This window comes from Rhinatrema bivittatum, chromosome 1, assembly GCF_901001135.1.
Source record: "Rhinatrema bivittatum chromosome 1, aRhiBiv1.1, whole genome shotgun sequence".
Taxonomy (NCBI): Eukaryota; Metazoa; Chordata; class Amphibia; order Gymnophiona; family Rhinatrematidae; genus Rhinatrema; species Rhinatrema bivittatum.
In genome coordinates this window covers 729,158,479-729,180,450 of record NC_042615.1, presented here as the reverse complement: position 1 = coordinate 729,180,450, position 21,972 = coordinate 729,158,479, and the positions used below count along the sequence as shown (strand labels likewise).

At 41.9% G+C, this 21,972-nt stretch overlaps 1 protein-coding gene across 1 annotated transcript in view; it reads left to right on the top strand.

The window, feature by feature from the left end:
* ITGA2 (integrin subunit alpha 2) overlaps positions 1-21,972 on the top strand; it is a 302,711-nt gene that overhangs the window by 40,122 nt on the left and 240,617 nt on the right. The window contains exon 2 of the mRNA XM_029577571.1: positions 13,314-13,437. Within this exon, the coding sequence (XP_029433431.1) occupies positions 13,314-13,437 (124 nt within the window). The remainder of the gene's footprint in view (positions 1-13,313; positions 13,438-21,972) is intronic.

The following is a 21,972-nucleotide window of genomic DNA, read 5'->3' as shown; positions in this document are numbered from 1 at the left end:
GCGCCAGCAGCCTGCTGGCGCGCGCAGATTTACGTCTGCTTTCAGCAGGCGTATATCTGCCAACAAAGGTAAGGGGGGGGTTTAGATAGGGCCGGGGGGTGGGTTAGGTAGGGGAAGGGAGGGGAAGGTGGGGGGAGGGCGAAGGAACGTTCCCTCCAAGGTCGCTCCGAAATCGGAGCGGCCTCGGAGGGAACAGGCAGCGTGCGCTGGGCTCGGCACACGCAGGTTGCACAAATGTGCACCCCCTTGCGTGCGCCGACCCCGGATTTTATAAGATATGCGCAGCTACGCGCCTGGTGCACGAACAAAAGTACGCGCTCGCGCAAAATTATAAAATCTACCCCTATGGTTCTCTTCTTAGTGTTCAATAGATGTGTGCTGTGCGCTTTAATAATTTTCATTTCATTTTGTTTTTTGTTTCATTTGCTGTTTGTTTTGTTTTGTTTGTCCAAAACAAAACAGAAATACAAAATGAAACAAGTTTCCCTTCCTGCCGCCCACCAAACACACTTAAATAAAAGGCCCCTTTCATCCCCCCAGACCCTCTAACCTACCCCCCCCCCACGCCTCCAATCAGTTCTTACCCCATCAGTGGAACTTCCAGTGGCAGGAGTAATCCCCAGTTGCTCCTGTCCCACAGCTCGGGGTTTTCAAAATGGACACTGGTTAATCCGAGATCAGCACCACTTTGTTGTAGGGCAGATTCCGCAGTAGAGATGTGTATCGTGTGATCGATTGTCTTAACGATCGATTTCGGCTGGGGGGGGGAGGGAATTGAATCGTCGCGGTTTTGTTTCTGTAAATATCATGTAAATCGTAAATCGGGGAGGGCGGGAAAACCGGCACACTAAAACATCCCTAAAACCCACCCCGACCCTTTAACATAAATCCCCCACCCTCCCGAACCCCCCCCCCCCAAATGTCTTAAATTACCTGGGGTCCAGTGGGGGGGTCCCGTTGTGATCTTCCACTCTCGGGCCATGGGTGCGTTGATAGAAAAATGGCGACGGCGCTACCTTTGCCCTGTCATATGACAGGGCAAAGGTAGCGCCTTTTGGTTCCTATCCCCCGACATGAAGAGCGTAGGAAATCGCTCCCGGACCCCCGCTGCACCCCCAGGGACTTTTGGCAAAATGGCGCCGGCCATATTGCCGTACGGCAAAATGGCGCCGGCCATACGGCAACACGATTCGAGTGCAGGAGGTCATTCCCGGACCCCCGCTGGACTTTTGGCAAGTGTTGTGGGGGTCAGGAGGCCCCCCCAAGCTGGCCAAAAGTCCCTGGGGGTCCAGCGGGGGAGATCCCTCCCAGAACCCCGCTGGACCTCCAGGGACCCCGCTGGACCCCCAGGGACCCCGGCGCCATTTTTCTATCAACGCACCCGTGGCCCGAGAGTGGAAGATCACAACGGGACCCCCCACTGGACCCCAGGTAATTTAAGACATTTGAGGGGGAATTCGAGAGGGTGGGGGATTTATTTTAAAGGGTCGGGGTGGGTTTTAGGGATGTTTTAGTGTGCCGGTTTTCCCGCACTCCCCCTTCCCCCGATTTACGATTTTTGACGATAAATCGGGGGAATTCCTATTAAATATTGACTCTAACGATTTTGACGATTTAAAATATATCGGACGATATTTTAAATCGTCAAAAAACGATTCACATCCCTATTCCGCAGTACCAATACCGGGGATTGCTTCTGCCTCTTGAAGACCCAGTGATAGGGTAAGAATGTTTTGGAGAATGGAGGGGGCCAGTGGGCCAGTGGGAGTCTTTTAATTAAGCGGGTTTGGTGAGCAGGAAGAGGGACCCAGACCAGGTGATTATTATTATTTTTTTAATGTGGCTGTGCTTGCTTTGAAACAATATGAAACACAAGTGAAATTTCATTCATTTTTCTTTCATTGAAAACAAAATGAAATGGGAAATGCCCTTGACATTTCCTATTTCATTTCAAATGACATCTCATCCTACGTCTTTAAATCCCTGAAGGGTGTTGGTGTAGGATACCTGAAAGAGCAACTACAAAGAAACATCCACTTCAGACTCATCGCTCTTCACAGGGAACTTTATTGGTTGAGCCACCTATGAAGGAAACCAGGTTGTGTAGTTCAAGACAAAAAGCATTTAGATATTTGGTTCCAAAGTATTGGAATAGGTTGCCTGTTCATATACTGTCGTACAGCGATTATTCAACATTTAAATGTTTGTTAAAAACGCATCTGTTCTGTTCAGCTTTTGATTAATGATGTAATCTGATTCTTTATTTGCAAAGATACAGGCCGATACAGTAAGGAGCGGTAGGAGGAGGTGAGTTAGTGCTGGGCGCACCCGCGTTTGCCGCACGCACAGTCCGGATCACCTACCGCTCGATACTGTATTAAAATTGCATGCAAATATTAGCCGCGGTCCAACGCGCATCCAACACGCATCCAACGCGTGTCCATGAAGCGCAATCCATTTTACTGTATAGGCGCTTATACAGCGCCTATACAGTATCCTGGGTGCGCTGGTACCTGTCATTTCAAATGACATTTGAAATGACAGGTACCAGGAAGTGGATACAGGAGAAGGGCTGACTCACCCCCTAACTGACCCCCTAACTCCCCCCAAACTTTCCGCCAGCCCCCACTCACCTGCCCTGGCCGCGTCCATCTCCTGCACTGACAGCTCCGGAGCAGCCCCAGTCCTCTCTCCTCTCCTCCCAGGGGCAGCTGGCGGCGGCGAGAGCGGCTTCGGCAGCCCGGGGCAGATCGGGCGCTCCCCATGGGTCCCTATTCTCTAAAAGGTAATGCGTGCACGCCGTGACCTCGGACGTCCAGCCGGGCGCTCAGGTCACGGCATGCGACGTCCGAGGTCACGGCGTGCACGCATTACCTTTTAGAGAATAGGGAGCCATGGGGAGCGCCCGATCCGCCCCAGATTGCCAAAGCCGCTCTCGCTGCCGCCGGCTGCCCCCGGGAGGAGGGGAGAGAGGACTGGGGCTGCTCCGGAGCTGTCAGCGCGGGAGATGGATGCGGCCAGGGCAGGTGAGCGGGGGCTGGCGGAAAGTTTGGGGGGAGTTAGGGGGGGAGTCAGGGGGTGGCTGGGGCTCAGGGGGAGGATGGCCTGGCCTGTTGAGAGGAAGGAGTCCTGGAGGGGGAGGAGTTAGGGGGTCAGTCAGCCCCTGGGGCTGCTCAGGAGCTGTCAGTGCGGGAGATCGGCATCCATGGACGTAGCCAGGGCAGGTGAGCGGGGGCTGGCGGAAAGTTTGCTTGGTCTTGTCCCGGGGAGTTAGGGGGTCAGGCAGTGAAGCGGGGCTGGCTGGGGCTGCTCCGGTGCTGTCAGCGTGGGAGATGGACGTGGCCGGCGCAGGTGAGCGGGGGCTGGCGGAAAGTTTGCTTGGTCTTGTCTCGGGGAGTTAGGGGGTCAGGCAGTGAAGCGGGGCTGGCTGGGGCTGCTCCGTGGCCCATGAAATTTCATCTCGGCTTGCCTGACACTCCACACTAATGCAGCGGTAGGGGTAGGCGGTAAATTAGCAGGTTAAACGCGCGGCAAAACTGCAGGTTTAAAAAGCGATAATCGGGCCGCGCGTTACTGTATGGGAGGGAATAGCTAATCCAATCGTTTACATCTCATATACATGCCGTGGGCGGAAAGGGTTACCCGTTGATTTAAAGAGGCGGTAAGGATGGGTTAAAGGGGATAGTGAATCGCGGTTTGGACTAACACGGCCAAATTGTGTAGAAAGCAGGTTAGAAGCAGGGTAACTGCGGCTGCATTTTACTGTATTGGCCTGATAGTGAGGGAGGTTAGTAAGTTATTTTCACAGAGGTTAGTAAACTGCATTGTTTTCTGATTTATGTTTATGCTATGCGCAAGAGATTTTTATGTACTGCACAATCATACAGATTTTGCTGGTTAGCAGTGAGTATTGTATTCTGATTTTATCTTTGTTTTTATGAAACACTGCTATTTATGCATTGAGTTGTATAGGTTTTAGTCTGGCTGCCTATTTGTTGGTGATGTTTTATTTGTTTTTATTATTGTTTTCACTGTAATCTGATGTTTTTGAAATATTGTACTTCATTGTAATGTGACCTGAGCCTGTGATTGATGGGAGAGAAATAAAAACAAATAAATAAATAAATGACTAGTTATGTATGTAAATTCAATAGTTTTATGGCATTGAACAAACCTTCAAGTTATTTGTGAGTTAAATTACTGGCACTATATCAAAGATCTTTATTTATGTATTTGTTTGGCGGCACTGTTCAACTGCTTCCTGATGATTATGCCAAGAAAAGTTATATGTGGTTAAAAAGTTATATTCTAACCAGTCAGATTCAGAGCTCATGACAACTTACTATCGGCACAGTGCTGCTATAATAATCCTATAGTATATATATATATATTTTTTTTTTAAATTCAGTTTATTCTTTTGAAAATTCAGTGACTTCTACCTTATTGTACTCATAACAATATGCCTGAAGTTCAACTAGAGTGTAATTTTATGGCATATTATTGAGATCATCGTAATTGGCATTAGTATGGAGCCCATTGTTTTGAATGTATTATCCTGACTTACTTTGTTGTAACTGCTGAATAAATTATGATTTTTGCTATGAAAAATTCTAACATGTATCTTGACTGCACACAAAAACATACATGATACTAATCCTCAAGTACGTTGTAGAGGCCTTCCCTCATTCATATAAATAAGTTCCATGCATCTCACAACAAAAAGTATCTGTCGCAATCAAAGTAGGCAACAGGTGATCTAGCCCATCAACTACAGCATATATTTTTAGAGTTACTCCATCCCATAGACTGGGATGGCTGTAAACCAGCCTCAATTGACACCAGAGCAAAGGCATCAAACCCAAAACGAGTGCCCTATAGAAAACCTCAGAACACCTTAATAGACCAGTCCCAGCATTCTGGGCCTGGTTCACCTTAACACAAGGCAATCTATGTGCAGGATGTCTCCTCTGAGCAGGAATAAAACATAGGCTCAGAGGAGAGCAAGAGAGGCCCTGGGGAGAAGGAGAAGGCATTGGCAACTCTTTATAACATTATCGACATATTGAAGTTGTTTTGTTGAGGTACTGCAAGGTAAGCAGTCTTGATTTATGTTTGATGTGTGAAGAATAAAGCTGTACAAGAGAAAACTGTATTCTATCCTTCAGCCAACCATATACCTCTCCTGCTCTGTGACAGTGTGCTTGGTAATGTGTGACATCATGCCAACCACCGTTTGGTAAAAGGGCAGTATTGACATAGGACCCTATGGCTTACACTTTCTTTGAGCTAAATCTAAATTAATAAATTAATAAATCATGTTTTAAAATATTATATTCTGGAAAGCAGTATGAGTATTTTTATATAGTAACTTTTATGGAAACTGCTCCAAACCAATTAAGGGGGAAATCTTTTATCAGCCAACATAGGTTTTGAGAAACGTATCTGCAGATTTGATACCAGTTTTCAAAAGGAAAGTACCACATACTTTCCCTTTGGAAATGATCCCACTAATAGTACCAGCACACATTTTCACCTGCTAATATATGCGCATAGAAGGTTTGTCTGGGTAGCTTTTCAGTTACCTGAACAAAAACCTGTAATTGAACACTCCGGCTAAATTTTATCCAGGTAAAAAGAACTTATCCAGGTAAAAAGAACTTTTTACCTGGATGTTATAACCCCCTTGTTCCTTGTGAACCGATATGATATGAGTTGTATCATGAATGTCAGTATAGAAAAGAGTTAAATAAATAAATAAATAAAATAAATTAGTTTAAAACAAAATGAACGAATAAAATGTGTTTCATTCGTGGGGGCCTCCAATTCATTTCAGTACCCTCCAAATGAAAAGAATTAGAATTATTCATCGCATTTTGAAGTTTTCTTTTAAACAAATGCACATCCCTAATATTTACACCTGGAAAAGAGTGTAACCTCTCTTCCTAACATATTTTTCCATTATTAGACAGCTCTATTAAATATCTGTGCTACCCTATGTTAAGCCCAGCTAGGTACAAAGCTAATGATACAACAATATCGGGGAATAACTAGTATACAATGAAATATGAAAAATAACTAGCTATGTGTTTGCTGCAGAGAATCAACTTAAATCTCCAGTGTTATTTCTATTTTAAAACCATGGAACTTTATTTCTCTCAATGTAACTCAACTATTTTTACTTTAGAGAAAAGACCTCAGTATTGGCAAAAGATCCGAAAATTCAGAAACTACTTTAAAGCCAATTGTTTCAGTCACCGGTCTTATATTCTCTTATTTTTATTTTAATAAAATTATTTTAAAAAAACTATTTCTTGTTTGTTTTTTGTAATGTGTTCTTGTAACGGTGTCACTATGATTTGATGTTAACCTATTATTTGATGAATTACTGTTGACAATATTTATCTTAATTGGAAGAATTATACTCCTTATAATTCAATTATTATTTGCTACTTTATCCACAGCCACAATTTGAATGCCTGTGTTTTTACTTTATATGGTCCTTGTGGAGTTGTCATATTTCTCCGAAAATCATAGCTGTCTTGTTATGTCTCCAACTTTGATAATAATGTCTTTTTCTTTTTTAACATTGACGCTTATCTTCAGCTGTTGTAGTCTTTATGTTTTATTCATTATTATTCAGCTGTGTTTTAAATGCTGGGACATTATGATTTATATATTCTTATTCATCATTGGCTCATGAACAAATGACACCTTTCAACATTTTTCTCAGCAACAAGAATTAAAATTCTTTCTTAATAGCCCTTCTTGCAAATTTCTTTTTTTTTCTTTCAAACCTGCAACAAATGACAATATGTCATTTTGTAAAGCGCATATTTGTCCTTCTGATGTCCAATACTTAACAATCCCGACAATTTTTTAATTTTATAGCGGACCACTTATCTGGCGCTTGCAATGTAGAACTCTTGTTTTGCCACGTTGCCGTGCCTCGAACTCAAAAGGTCTGTTTGACTGCCGCCAACATGACCGATGTTTCGCTATGAAAATGTTGCTTCAGGGCGGACTCTGAAATTTAAAACATAAGTCAATGTAATTAATTACTGACAACAGCTTCAGTCGGGGTTTTTGTCTGGAATACTCACAATGTTAAAAGGTTCCTCCTTCTTTAGATGTCGGGCTCAAACTAAAACTATGTTTAACATGGCCGTGCTTATTTTAAACCGCTGATTGGCTTGAAAATGCACCAATCATAACATTTGAATTCAATATGTGCTGATGTTACATTTAAAGGTCTACGCACCTTCTTCTTCCCCCAACATCATGTTGGATTCCACCAGGACCGGTACATCCGCTGATAGATACATTCCATAAATTGGTATTACGAGATGTCCAGTTGCTGGAGCAAGAAAATAAAAAAATTCTGTAGCAATTTAAATAAACAAGCACGTTCAACTTTATACTCCATGGCAAAAAATCAAGATTATGTCATTAAACAGGCAGACAAAGGGGGTTCCATTGTCTTTCTGAACAGGGAGGATTACATCAAAGAAATAACAAGACAAATAAATGATGACAACACATATATTAAATTGACTGCTAATCCAACAGTGCAATTACAAAAGCAGATTAAAAAGTTGATAGATCAAGGCAAAGATATGGGTTTTTTAACCCTTAAAGAATATAATTTTCTGAATGTAAAACATCCCAGAACTCCTACAATTTATGTCTTTCCAAAAGTTCACAAGACATTGGTTAACCCACCTGGAAGGCCAATAATTTCATCAAATTAATCTCTACTGGAGCCTCCAAGTTTACGGATTGTTTTTTGAGAGAATTTGTTGCTTTGAGTTCTTCATACATAAGAGATACATCTCATTTTTTAAGTTTAATGGAGAATTTAACCATGAGTAAAGAAGATAAATGGTTTGTCACGTTAGACATCAAATCATTATACACTTCAATCCCTCAGGATTAGGCGTTAAAAGTAGTAGAGATATATATCAATAAACGAAATAGACCCCCATCGTGTGCCCAGTGAATTCATTTTACAATTGACTTCCATTGCATTGAAAAAGAATTTCTTCATGTTTCAAGGAAGATATTATCAACAAATATCGGGAACAGCGATGGGAGCCACAATGGCTCCCACCATAGCAAACCTGTTTATGACAGAATTTGAGAATGAGTGGATTTACAATTCCCCCTTTGTCTCAAAAATTGTTTTTTACAAACGTTATATTGATGGCATCTTCATTTTGTGGAGTGGAACGCGACAAGAGTTAAGTTCCTTTGAAATTTGGATCAATACATGCGATGAGAAGATCCAGTTTGTAATGCATTGCAATTTCTTCGAAATTCCATTTTTGGATGTATTGTTGAAGAAAACATCAGATGGAGAAATAGTTACCAGTGTATATAAAAAAAAAACCCAACTGATCATAACACTATGTTGCACTTTGACAGTGCACATCCCATGCCATTAAAAAACAGTCTTCCCTTTTTCACAATTTCTGAGATATAAACGTAATTGTTCAAATATACAGACATATAGACAACAATCGGATCATCTAATTACAGACCTTAAGAAAAGAGGTTATCCTAATAATTGTATTAAAACTGGATTCAAGAGAGCGCTATATTATGATAGAGAAGCCCTTTTGGTTCAACAACAGAAGTCTCAAGATTCAGGAACTTGTGTCACTCAATATTCACCCTCATCACGCAGGATTGTTCAAGTGATGCATAATCATTGGTATCTCATCAAGATGATACCTGGGATGGAAGACATGGACTTTATGGTAGCTTATTCAAGAACTCGGAACTTGAAAGAAATTTTGAGTCCATCCACATTGAAAGAGAAACCAAGTCCCATGCAAACTCTCGATGGGAGGACTCCATATGGCCACTATAAATGTGGCCACTGTAAGATTTGTGATCAGACTTTGGAACTCAAGGAGTATATTTGTACTCAAACACAATATAGATATAAATTACACAATTTTACTACATGTCAAACTGATTTTGTAGTTTACATTATAAGTTGTCCATGTAATAAAATGTATGTAGGGCAAACAAAAAGATCTTTTAAATTGAGAATAGGAGAGCACAAGAGCTGTTTAAAGAACAAGAAGATAGCTGCTCCTATTATTATTATTGTATCCAGGAAAATCACAGTATTAAGGATTTAAGGTGGTTTGTATTAGATCACATCAAGCAAGATCAAAGAGGAGGTAATCGGGAAAGATGTCTGTACAGGAGAGAACAAGAATGGATTTTCAAATTACAGTCGGAAGAACCGAATGGTCTTAATTCAAAAATAGAATGGAACAGCTTAATGAATTAAAAATAGGAAAATACAAGACATCGAACAGTAATTTGATATTATTGTGAAAAATATTTTGATAAGACACAGTTTGGTATAGTTCCAGAAATTGGAGGAAATAGCAAAAAGAGAATACACTGGATCTATTGAAAAACTTTTATCACAGATAACATCGCTAAGATACAATTAAAATGGTAATTCGTCATGCTCTATTAAAATCAAGTATTAATGTTGAAAGAACATGCACGGTGGTGCATTATTAAAGATCTTTAAATCAGACGTCATCACACTGAACGTGATGTTGGGGAAGTAGAAGGTGCGTAGACCTTTAAATGTGACATCAGCATGTATTCAATTGAAATGTTATGATTGGTGCATTTTCAAGCCAATCAGCGGATTAAAATAAGCGCGGCCATGTTAAACATAGTTTTAGTTTAAGCCTGACATCTAAAGAAGGAGGAACCTTTTAATATTGTGAGTATTCCGGACAAAATCCCCAATTGAAGCTGTTGTCAGTAAGTAATTACATTGACTTATGTTTTAAATTTCAGAGTCCGCCCTGAAGCAGCGTTTTCATAGTGAAACGTCAGCCAAGTTGGCAGCGGTCAAACAGACCTTTCAAGTTAGAGGCACGGCAGCGCGGCAAAACAAGAGTTCTACATTGCAAGTGCCAGATAAGTGCTCCGCTATAAAATTTAAAAATTGTCGGGATTGTTAAGGAGTATTGGACATCAGAAGCAAAATATGCACTTTACAAAATGACATAATTGTCATTTGTTGGAGGTTTGAAAGAAAAAAAAGAAATTTGCAAGAAGGGCTATTAAGAAAGAATTTTAATTCTTGTTGCTGAGAAAAGTGTTGAACGGTGTCATTTGGTTCATGAGCCAGTGATGAATAAGAGTATATAAATCATAATGTCCCAGCATTTAAAACACAGCTGAATAATAATGAATAAAACATAAAGACTACAACAGCTGAAGATAAGCGTTAATGTTAAAAAAGAAAAAGACATTATTATCAAAGTTGGAGACATAACGAGACAGCCATAATTTTTGGAGAAATATGACAACGCCACAAGGACCATATAAAGTAAAAACATTGGCATTCATGTTGTGACTGTGGATAAAGTAGCAAATAATAATTGAGTTATAAGGAGTGTAATTCTTCCAATTAAGATAAATATTGTCAACAGTAATTCATCAAATAATAGGTTAACATCAAATCATAGTGACACCGTTACAAGAACACATTACAAAAAACAAACAAGAAATAGTTTTTTAAAATAATTTTATTAAAATAAAAATAAGAGAATATAAGACCGGTGACTGAAACAATTGGCTTTAAAGTAGTTTCTGAATTTTCGGATCTCTTGCCAATACTGAGGTCTTTTCTCTAAAATAAAAATAGTTGAGTTACATTGAGAGAAATAAAGTTCCATGATTTTAAGTTAGAGATAATACTGGAGATTTAAGTTGATTCTCAGCAGCAAACACATAACAAAGCTAATGATATCCAGAGTATGTGCATACTCAGAGCATTATGTAAGTGAGCATGGCCTTTTGAACATTTGCCCTCTAGTATCATCATAGGGGCCAGTTAGCAGTGGAGAAAATGCCCTCCTGAAGCAGCCCCCACCTCACTCTCCTAGCAGACTCCCCTCTGGGACAGTCCCCACCCCAATGTTCCCCCCTCCCAATCCAACCAGGACCACCAAGGGCAGGAAGAGGAGAGCAGCCTACATGCATTGCTGGTCAACTTAAAAAAATGTATTATTGCCCTCCAGAGTTGCAGTTACGATGAAGGTTGTTATCTATCAAGTTAGAGGTAAATTATATAACTTTCAGAAAGAAAGTGAAAGGATGGTTATTCCGCAGGATGGATGGTTAATGTTATTAACAATAGAGTGTGGTTATATGGTTCTTCATTCTGTTTTGAGCTCTAGGAGTATGGTCACACAGATTTATGATGTTTTGATTAATTAGTTGTTTTATTATTTTTATTCTGTAATGTATTTTAACTTGTTGATATTTGTTTATTGTTGTACACTGTTCTGATCAGTCTGCTACTGGGTGATTGGTATATACTGTAAATTGTGGAAATAAATACATTTTAAGCTCTTAAAAAGATTGTAAAATTTAACTACAGCCACCTCAGGTTTTATCAATAGCACAGTAATAACTCATTTGTTCATTTCGATGCTATATTAATATTTTGAAAATGCAGTAAAAACCTCTGACTGGGTCTCATGTAGGGCCTTAGTAAACATAATTATTTTTACTATGCACATTAAACACATTTGCCGGATGTGCTAAATATAGCACTCGTTAAGCACAGGCCCAGAAATAACTAGAGCTGTTTGAGTGACTGGCATTTATAACTGTTATAAAAAATGTGAACTGTTCACATTTTTTATTCACCTCTAATACCTGTAACAAGTTACTTTAAAAAATAACATTTACAACACCATCTTCACAATGGAAAGATTCCTTCCAGACATCCCTGATTATTGCTAATACATTTTAGGAATATGCATACAAAACTGTGTTGTTTCATTTTATTTTTCATTTCTTTCTTTTGTTTTATTAACCTCACTAATGTTCTACCATTTTCTTATCAAGGTGTTCTCACCTGTTTATTAAAATTGTTTAATAAAGGACTCCCAGAAGCCCCCTGCCATATGCCACCATTGAACCTTTGTAATAATACAAAAATAGAGAGTCAATAACCTTTCCATCAACTATGATGTATCAAACTAAACTGTAAAAAGAATGACAATGGCACATCCATAGATAAATTGTATTCGTACTGTCAAGAAGCAAATTATGAAAGGTGCATAATCATAACATGCCATGAAAAATCATACCTATAAAGGGAGCTCTGACTGACATGCCGCGAATGCGCAGTAGACAGCGGCTCTGACCGACGTGTCTCACATGCATGGGAGAGAGAGCACGCCGGTCAGAGCTCAAAGATGTATATGGCCCTGGTGGGACAGGAAAACCTTGCCCGTTTTAACAGGCACAACAGCTTGTCTCCTATATGACAGTCTTCACCCATTTATATTAGAATCCAGTGCCTATGGGTGTATTTTTTTTGGTACTGAAACTTTTAATATAATGAGAGAGACATTGTATGGTGAATTTAGCAGATTTTTTCAATAGTGGAATTATTTCCAAAACAACAATTATAAATTGGGCGCTGGCTCTAATATAATTTCATATTGGGTGTATAACTAGACACAATATTTGAGTGAACCCTCAGTCATGTATAGAATTAACAAAGGTAGATAAAGTTATTTTAGGAGCGTTTTTCATGACACATCATGATTTCAACTTTGATAATCTCTGTTGGCAATATGAATGTAGTTTTTGTATGAACATGTCGTGTTTACATTTAAAAAAAAAGTTTAATTTGAAAAATTGTGGTTGATGGAAAGTTTATTGACTAACTTTGGGAACAATGCATTTTTGATTATTACCCTGTATTTTGAGAGTGCTTCCGTTTTTGTATACGTCTGCCTTGTTCCTTTTAACTGTTTAACCTTTTCTTTCTGGAAGTCTATGACCTCATTATAATGCGGGGTGTATTTGAAAACTCACTATACAGTAAATATAGAAGATGAATAATTGATGAAACTCATGTTCTGAAGAGGCATTCATTGTCACACTATACAGGGTTTCTGTATCCTGAGGGCTTCATTATGTTTTTTTGTCATTTGGGCTAGAGTAGTAAGACAATTATGGAAAAGTATGTTAAGAATATACTTTCATCCATGCACATAAACTGCAGCATTCACATAAAATCAAGGGAGCAGTCTGATGAATAAGATAAATTAGTTTGTCTAAATTCTGACAAGCATTCATATTCACATCAGAGCAAATGTGAAAAGCTATTTATGTGTTTTTCCATTTGAGCTTTATTCTCTGATGTGAAAGGCCATGTGAATAAGGCCATTTGGAGGAGGGGAGATAGTTGCTGCACAACCAGGGTTCTTTCCTTAATTTCTAATTAATATTTGTCTTCTTATTACCAGGCATCCTCCTTAAAGGCTATGAAGCGTACAACGTTGGGGTCGCCACAGCAAAGGTATTTTCTGGTCCCCCAAGTGAGCAGTTTGGATATACAATACAGCAGTTTGTAAATCAAAATGGGAAATGGTAAGAACCATGAGTTAAAAAAATTAGTCTAATAAAAGGTATAGCGAAAACAAATACGGCTTACAGTTACCCTCTTGCTGTTTAGGGCTCTGTGCAGGCTATCCCAGTGTACTTCATTTCCATCTGCTTGCCACTATAAATCCTCTGTTTTTATATAAAACATCCACCTATGGGAGGGGCCGCATAAACAACACCACCTCTCAGCTGTGTGGATATGTGTAGCACGCTCACACAATTAAAGGTTCTCCCAGGGGTGGGGAGGAGAGGCTAGAGCAGAAATTAAAAGCAACATAAAATACACACAGTATTACTATTGCATGCAATATAAGCAAAATCAGTGCATGCACATTTACATAATGCATTGCGAGCCTGATTTTAAAAAGCATTTACAAACTTAAAATTGGGTTTTATACATGTAAATGCACTTTACCCATGTAAATGAGCTTTTGAAAATTGCAACAATATATGCCATTTAAATGTCCGTAGGATATTCACATGGATCATTAGCCTTGAATGTATGGAACTTTCAGAATATAAAGTGGAATAAATAAATAAATAAATAAATATAAGTGCACTTTACACAGGTAAATGGCTTTTTTAAATTGCACCAATAGTATATTATATTTACATATGTAACTCCTTTTAAAATTACCTCCTTGGATTCTTATAGGCTTTAGGAAACAGAAGTACATGGCATTATAGTAAAAGATGGATTTATTAGCATTGAAAATTAAGAAAATTTGCATTTTGTAAATTATAACAGAAAAACCCTAACACTATTGTTATGCAGGTGGACCCTTGGACTAAGGGGGAGTTGACGCTACCTGTGGGGAGGAGCCCCACAGATCTCCACCGTCAGTAGGCGAGGCTGATGGAGAGCAGACCCCACAGGAGCTTCACCCCTACCAGCCCACATTCCCCTTAGGTTGAACCCTCAGGTACCGTGGCCAGCTGGACTTATCTGGGGTCTCTGCAGCGAAGGAAGTCTCGGAAGAGAGATGAAGGCTTAGAATAGGACAGGCAGGAAAGCACAAGGTCATGGTCCAGGCAATGGTCGTGACAGGTGACGTATCTCATAGTCAGGTTCCAAGCAAGGGTCATGGCCGGCGACATATCTCGTGGTCATGTGCAATCCAAGTCAAAGTCAGAATCAGTTTGAGCAAAGGGCAGGAACTCAGGAACTCAGAGGCAATACACATTGCAGGAGCGAGGAGACCTATTGCCAAGGAGTCCGCTGGAATCAGGGTCCCGACTTTAACTTAAGTAATCTCTGAGCAATGATGTCAGAGAGAAGAGTCATGGGTATTTTCCTGTCACAGGCCCTTTAAATCCAGAAGAGAGGTGCACACGCGCGCCTAAGAGAAAGCTTGGGTGCAGGAGAGTCAGCGGCATCCCAGCCACGAGGCAGCATGGCAGCAGCAGTGGCTCACAGCCGCAAAGGAGGGAACCGGGATGAGGAGCTGGCAATGCCGGGCCGCAGAGATGGCAAGAACAGCTGGCACTTCAGGGCTGTGGAGAAAGGTGGCGGTGGCTCCCTGCTGTTACCAGAAGGACCAGGGTGAGTGGGGCCAACTGCGGGTTCCTGCGGTCGGCGAACGTAACTGTACCCCCTCCTCTAGGCTCCCTTCCTTATGGTTTTGGCTTCCTGAGAGGCTTGATCAGATTCTTATCCAGAATGTTGGAGGCAGGTTCCCAGGGGTTTTCTTCTGGGCCGTACCCCTCCCAGGAGAAGAGATATTCCCATCTCCGACCCCGTCTCCTCACATCCAAGATTTCACGCACTTGATATGTGTTGTCACTTTCAGAGGCTATTTCTTGTGGCTCTCTAGTTTTTCAAGAAGGCCAGGATAAGACCAAAGGCTTCAACAAAAAAACGTGGAAGGAGTTATGTATCCTAAGTGAAGTGGGTAACCGGAGTTGATACATCACAGGGCCCAGCTGACGGATACCAAAAATGGACCAATGTATCGGGAACAAGCTGCATCGATGGGACTCTTTACCGGATGTGGCGAGTACTGAGCTACACCTTTTCTCCTTATTTAAACTGGGGTGCAGGACTCCGATGGAGTTCAGCAAATTTTTTCACTTTAATCCTGCTTTTTGCAGCATCAGTTGCGTATGAGTCCATAATTTCTTTAGTTCATCCGCAGTCATCTGAGCTGCCAGGGAAGGAACCTTTAATGGAAGCAGCAGAGGAGGAAGAGGCTGCTTGCCATAGACTATCTGAAATGGAGAAGCATCTGTGGCAATACAGGGATGAGAATTACGTGAGACCTCTGCCCAGGAGAGTAGATTAGCCCAGTCATCCTGACGAGTGTTGACATAAGATTGGAGGAAATGTTTCAAGGTGTGGTTGGTCCTTTCTGCCCGTCTATTCATTTGCAGATGGTAGGTGGCCGTGAAATCTAGAATGATATTGAATTTTTTGCAGAGAGCCTTCCAATACCTTGCTGTAAATTGAGTGCCACGATAGGAGATAATGTGCTTGGGAAGCCCATAGAGACAAAACACATGCTGGATGAAGAGCTGTGCTAATTGTGGAGAGGAGTAGAGTGATGAAATGTGACATCTTTGAGAAATGGTCAACTACCACCCACATCTGTGTTGCCATTTGACAGCGGGAGATCCACAATGAAATTGGTAAAGATGTGAGTCCAAGGTTCCTTGGAGGCTGGCAATGGCTATAACAGCCACCAAGGTCATCCCACTAAAGGTTTCTGCTTCAACAGATGGGACACAAATCCACATAAGCCCGGACATCCTTCTGCAATAGAATTGCTGGAGCAAAGCAAGGGTCCAGGCTCATCCAGCACCCTTGCTTTGCTCCCCCAGGACTTTGTTACGGAGTTTTCATGGAACAACCATCTTCCCTGGAGAAACATTTTTGGTGGCTGCGAGGAGAATCCGTGCAGGATCAATGACGTGTCAGAGGTTCAACAGCATCCTCAGTTGCAAAGGAGAGGGAAAGAGCCTGCTTGGATGTTTTTTGCTGCAGGCCTTATCTAAGTTTGAAATCAAAGCTGTGGAAAAAAAGAGCCCAACCAGCCTGTTGCTGTTACTGAGATGACACCAGAACCAGAATATCATTTTTGTAGGGTGAGTTGTATGGGGAATGTCATAATTCTGCTTTACATCCATTATTGTGGGTCAGGGGGGTTCCCGTGGATGCAAACTGTACTTTTACATCTAGCCCCGTGACGATCATGGGTCAGTGTGTCACGCATGTGAGAACCATCTGTCAGGTGTGTCCCGACAGAAAAAAGGTTGAGAACCACTGCTCTAAAGTATAGATATTTAAGTCCTTCATACTCACCTCATATGGCTTTTGATTCATCCCATATGAGATGAGACTGAAGGACCTAAATATGTAGAGGAGAAACAGGGGGATATGATATAGACATTTAAATACCTGAAATCTATTAATGGTACAGCAAGGATATGCAAGTTAAAGCAGCTGAGCCTTATCAGCAGCTCAGCAGGAATGGGTTAAGAAGTACAGTTCACTCCTTTTGCTTTATTTTGAATATTTTTTCCTATGTCGGGGCACCGTAGTTATCATCACATTACAGCATTATTCATATTCCCTTTCACTGAACATCATTCTTTTAATAAATGGTTTTGATAGAAAAATTATGCACTGAAAAAAATCTCCATGCTTGTCTTGACTTATACCATAATAAAATAAGATATAGTTTAATGCAATGACATACAGAAAAATGTACGTAGCCATAATATACAAATAGGATGCATTGTTCTATAAATATAGAACACTATGACCCTGATTTACTAAAACTTTCCCCATTCAGAAGCCAATATTTTAAAAACCATTAATGGATAACTTATCCAGCTTAAGTCAGTCAGTTAAATTAACCTGGATATTCACTGGGTTAAATGTCCCACTGAATATTCCCAAATAAAGTTATCTGGCTTCCTTTAGCCAATAACTTTAAACCTAACCAGCTATCTTTTGAATATTGCCAGTTAGATTTTAAGTTATCTGACATTAACTGACTATATTCAAATGAAAATAGCCTGAAGTGCTGAGCTGAGTGAAAAAAAGACTCAAGCAGCCCCAGCAGCTCAATCATCTATCTCCACCTATGTGTAGTAAATTTTGGGGCTGCCAGATCAATCCTCCCGTCCTTCACAAGGCCCCCAAACATAATAAAAGTTGTTTTTTCTTTTTAAAAACCGCAGTACCCTCTTCTGCTTCCCTGCCAGTTCAGCAATAGCAACTTATCTCTGACCAGCAACTCTTCTCCTTCCCTCTCCCTTCCCTGGGGTCCCTACTCTAACTCTTCCACTCCGCCCAGCACCCTTGAAAACCTTCACCTCATCCCAGATAGGACATTCCTATCCTGATCCCCGATACTTATGGCGTTGCTTACCTGCTGTGTAAATTCAGGCAGCAACGCTACAAGCTTATGCTTCCAGCTGCCTTTGAAGCAATGCTAAAAACATCTAGAATTGCGGTAGGAGGGTATTGTGATACCAGGCAAGCTGAGGGTTTTAGGGTCCTGGTTGGGGTGAGAGGATGCCGGGGAAGATGCCAGGGGAGGGAGGGAAGGGAGAAGAAGGAGCTTGGCAGAGGCAAGCTCCTTCTGAATGGGGGGGGGGGGGGGTGGATGGAGGGAAATGCAGCAATCTTAAAACTTTTATGATGTTTGGGGGGACCTTGAGGAGGAGGGAAGATTGGGCTGACTGCCCATATATTTATTACTCTTGGGTGGGGTGAGTGATTGGGCTACTAGGCCCGCTTGTGCACTTAATTGGCAATATTATTTTATATATAGCCAGGTAAAGTTATTCAGCTACCTGTAGATGAAAAACTTTAATGCTATTCTCAGTCACATTTTGAGTTAACTGAAGAATTTATTTGGATAACTCCAAATATGAGTGTTACCTGGCTAACCCCTAGAATCATCAAAAAGGGGTGTGTTTATGGAAATTTTTGAATTTCCACACCATGTGGTAACTTACTGCTTTGCATGGTGTGGTAAACTTAACATGCCCTGTGATAATTGTTAAATGTTGAGAGAGAGAGAGAGAGACTATCTATAAGACCCTCATAATAGTGAAGTATTTATTAGGGAAGTGCATCAGGTGCCCGATCGTTTGCGCTTTCAGGTTCGTGTGGCCACGGGAAAATCTTGTTTTCCTGTGGATCGCCATTTCTTTTTTTATTAAAAAATCATTTTTCGACTTAGTGCGCACTAACCGGAGTTAGCTTGATGGGCTCTATAATAGGGCACCAACAAGCTAGGTTGAGATAACATAGTACAAAATTTCATCTTTGTGAGACTTTCCTCACTCCAAATGACTTCAAATCTTCACCAAGGTGTACTGTGCTGTTCGTACATCTAACTCTACATGCAAAACTGGCCCCTAAAACCTAAACCACTGTTGTGCTCCGCGGTCGTGGGACACCACGACCGCGCTGCCCTGCCTCCTCCACGGCAGCGGTCTGCCGCGACAACCTCGGGGAGCCCCGGACCCAGGGCCCGGCGCGGCCCCCCAGCCTGACCGCGGGGCAGAGGGCCGTCCCTGCTCTGCTCCTGCGCCGTCCTAGCAGCCCTTCCTCTGCGGAGGGAATCAAAGATGGCCACCGCCATCCTTAGGCGCGAGGCCGCGCCCCTTCTTTAGAATTAAAGGGACATGATCCCTTTAATTCACCACAGCTGTTCCTTAGGAGCCTGAGCAGAGGAAGTATTTAAGGAGACTTCCTCTGCTCATTCCCTGAGTTAGCAACGTCCCATCGCTGTCTAGTCTGCTTGCCTTGGCGAGTTCCTTGTACTTGGATGCTGGTTCCTGTCTTCGTCTTGGTGTTCCTGGTTCCTGACTTCGGATTGGCTTACGGTGATTCTCTGGTTCCCGACTTCGGATTGGCTGACGGTGATTCTCTGGTTCCTGACCTTGGCTTGGCAAGCGGTGATTCTCTAGCACTCGACTTTGGACTGGTGAGCGTTGACCCCCTGGTACTTGACCTAGGACTTCTCCAAGACTCTGTCTCCAAGGGCCCACCTAAGTCCCAGCAGCCCGGGTCCCTACGGGCTCCTCCTGGGGGGACCGCGGACTTCCAGGGCGAAGCTCCAGTTGGCCTTTGCACCATTACCTGACCTCCCGAGGTCCACCTAAGTCCCAGCGGTCGGGTCCCTACGGGCTCCTCCCGGGAGGACCGCAGACCACCAGTGGTGAAGACACAGTGCCTCGTCTCGACTCTTCATTGCCCCCGGATTCCCCTCAGTCTCCAGTGCCAAGGGTCAACTGGTCCTGCCTCCTGTTCTGCCTCGCCCCCCGACGAGAGAGCCTACGGACCCTCTGAAAGGCATTCTATCCTCTCGTCGGCCAAGGGTCCACAAGCCTGAGCATAACAACCACCACCAACACCTCACCTACTAAATAAAATAACACAGGTGACTTTGAAGTTTGTTAGCCACCTTATTTTATCTACACCTCTCCTAAAATCGATAATCTACTGCAGGTGCATCGAGACACTAACACAGGTCCCAATGCTCCCATGCTAGATTTAAAGGGCCCAACTGTTAAAAAAAAAAAGTGCCCAGGGTCAAACATAATCCCCCTCTTCACCCTGGGGTTACCAATCGAGGCAGCCCCGACAACAAAAGTGTAAAAATAGCTACCCATGTTTGTGCAATGACAGCCCTCACAAACCTAGTCAACATCCATTAAATATAGGATATCCCCCCATTCAATAAAAAAAATTCCAGGCAGGTCGCCCCCTTCCCTCTAACCCCCAAATAAAAAAAAAACATCTTTGGGGTATAGTGGTCTACCCTCTTCCTCGACCCCCCAAGTCTACAAAAGAATTGTTGGGATATAGAAGAGCCCCCCAACCCACTTTTGCACTCCATTTCCTCAAATCTCTAAAATGCTGCAATCGGAAGGGCCCGGGGTGCCCCCTAGCCCTGGGCCTGGTTGGTGCCATTTTGGAGAATGGTGCTGACCTGACCTTGCCCCCAGTCACAAAAAAGTCTGAACTTAGCTTGCGTCTAAAAAAATAAAAAGTAAGAAACCTTCCTAAAACACGCATGCAATTTTATTTTTTATTTTAAGAGGAGAGAAAGATTTTTTTCTGGGTGGGGTAGAGTAGGGCAGGGGACATTTTTATTTAGAAGTTGATGCAGCCTGGGGCTACTGAAAGCATTCTTTCTATAGTAAATATTTATTGTTAGAAAGTTAGCACGTAGATCCAGCCAGTAGCAAAAATGAATTATTGCACTTAGAGGTAGATTTTAAAAGTGTTGCTCACTCACTCAAAAATGCCCACAAATGCATGTATGTGGGCTGTGCATGAGCCACAAGACTTTTAAGAAGCCTGGAAGAATGCGTGTATGTGCGTGCCTGTACGCACGTTCAGAATAAGGAGGTGGGAGAAGGGGCAGGGCATGGTGTTCTGGGGCTGGACCAAGATTGGAACATGTAACCGCAAATTTTGCAAAGGAGTTGATGATTTGTACAATACAGCTAGCAGAGACTGCAGTGTACAAATTAACTCTTCTTGTTAGACTTTTCATAGTTTATAAGGACAAAAATTCTTTAATGATGTCAATTTTACAATGAATACTTCTCTTAATGCGTCTGTTAACATCCAACCCAAACCCACCTCCTGAAAACCTACCCGGATTCAGTGCCCCTCTAGAATGGTACCTACCTTTAGAGAGAGAGAGTGTCAGAGTGACCCTATGCAGAGGTTCTCTCTCCTTCTCCTTCTCCCTCACCCCCACATAAAGATACCCATGTAAAGAGGCTGTCAGCATTTGAGCACCATGAGTGTTTTAAATGCTATGCCCGTATTTTATAAAATGAGGCGTATCTTTGTTTCAGTTTATGGACACACGCACTTTTCTTTTAAAATTTACCAGATAATGTTCAACCACACAATATATTCTGCCTTTCTTCAGAATTCTTCAAAGACCCAAGGGCAACACAAGATATGAATGTACTCTGTTGAAGTGGGGTGTAATAGCAGTAAAAGCACTTTGTTGGTTTTACTGCACCAAAAAGTTTTTATTGATTCTGGTTTCGGCAAGTGCTTTCTACTGCATCTCTGTTAAGTGTTGTTTGGCTTTTAATAAATACACTTTGAAACAATTTAACTGAAACTTGTTACTTGTGGTTTGAAGAATAAAAGATGGTTTGCTGAAAAACACCTACCTTAGGCTTCTTTGCAATGGTAAATCCCACAATACACAAATGAGATGTTTCATTATAGTTTGGCCATATTTTGCCTTCAAGATTTAGTACTTCATCTTCTATGAAACTCAGAACACTTGAGATTTATGCCTGGCAGAGTCAACAGTCTCTTCATCATCTGCATCAACTCACAATGGTGACATCACAGTAGTTATAAAGTGGCCAATTTTCACACACTGCAGGGAGCCCGCACACCCACAGGTACTTTGTGCCTGTGGCTCTGCAAGCAAATTTTCAAAGGGAAACTCTATGCAGACTTTGCAGGTACAAAGTAAGGGATTCTGGACAGTGTGCATACTTTTCCTCACACTGGGGTACCTA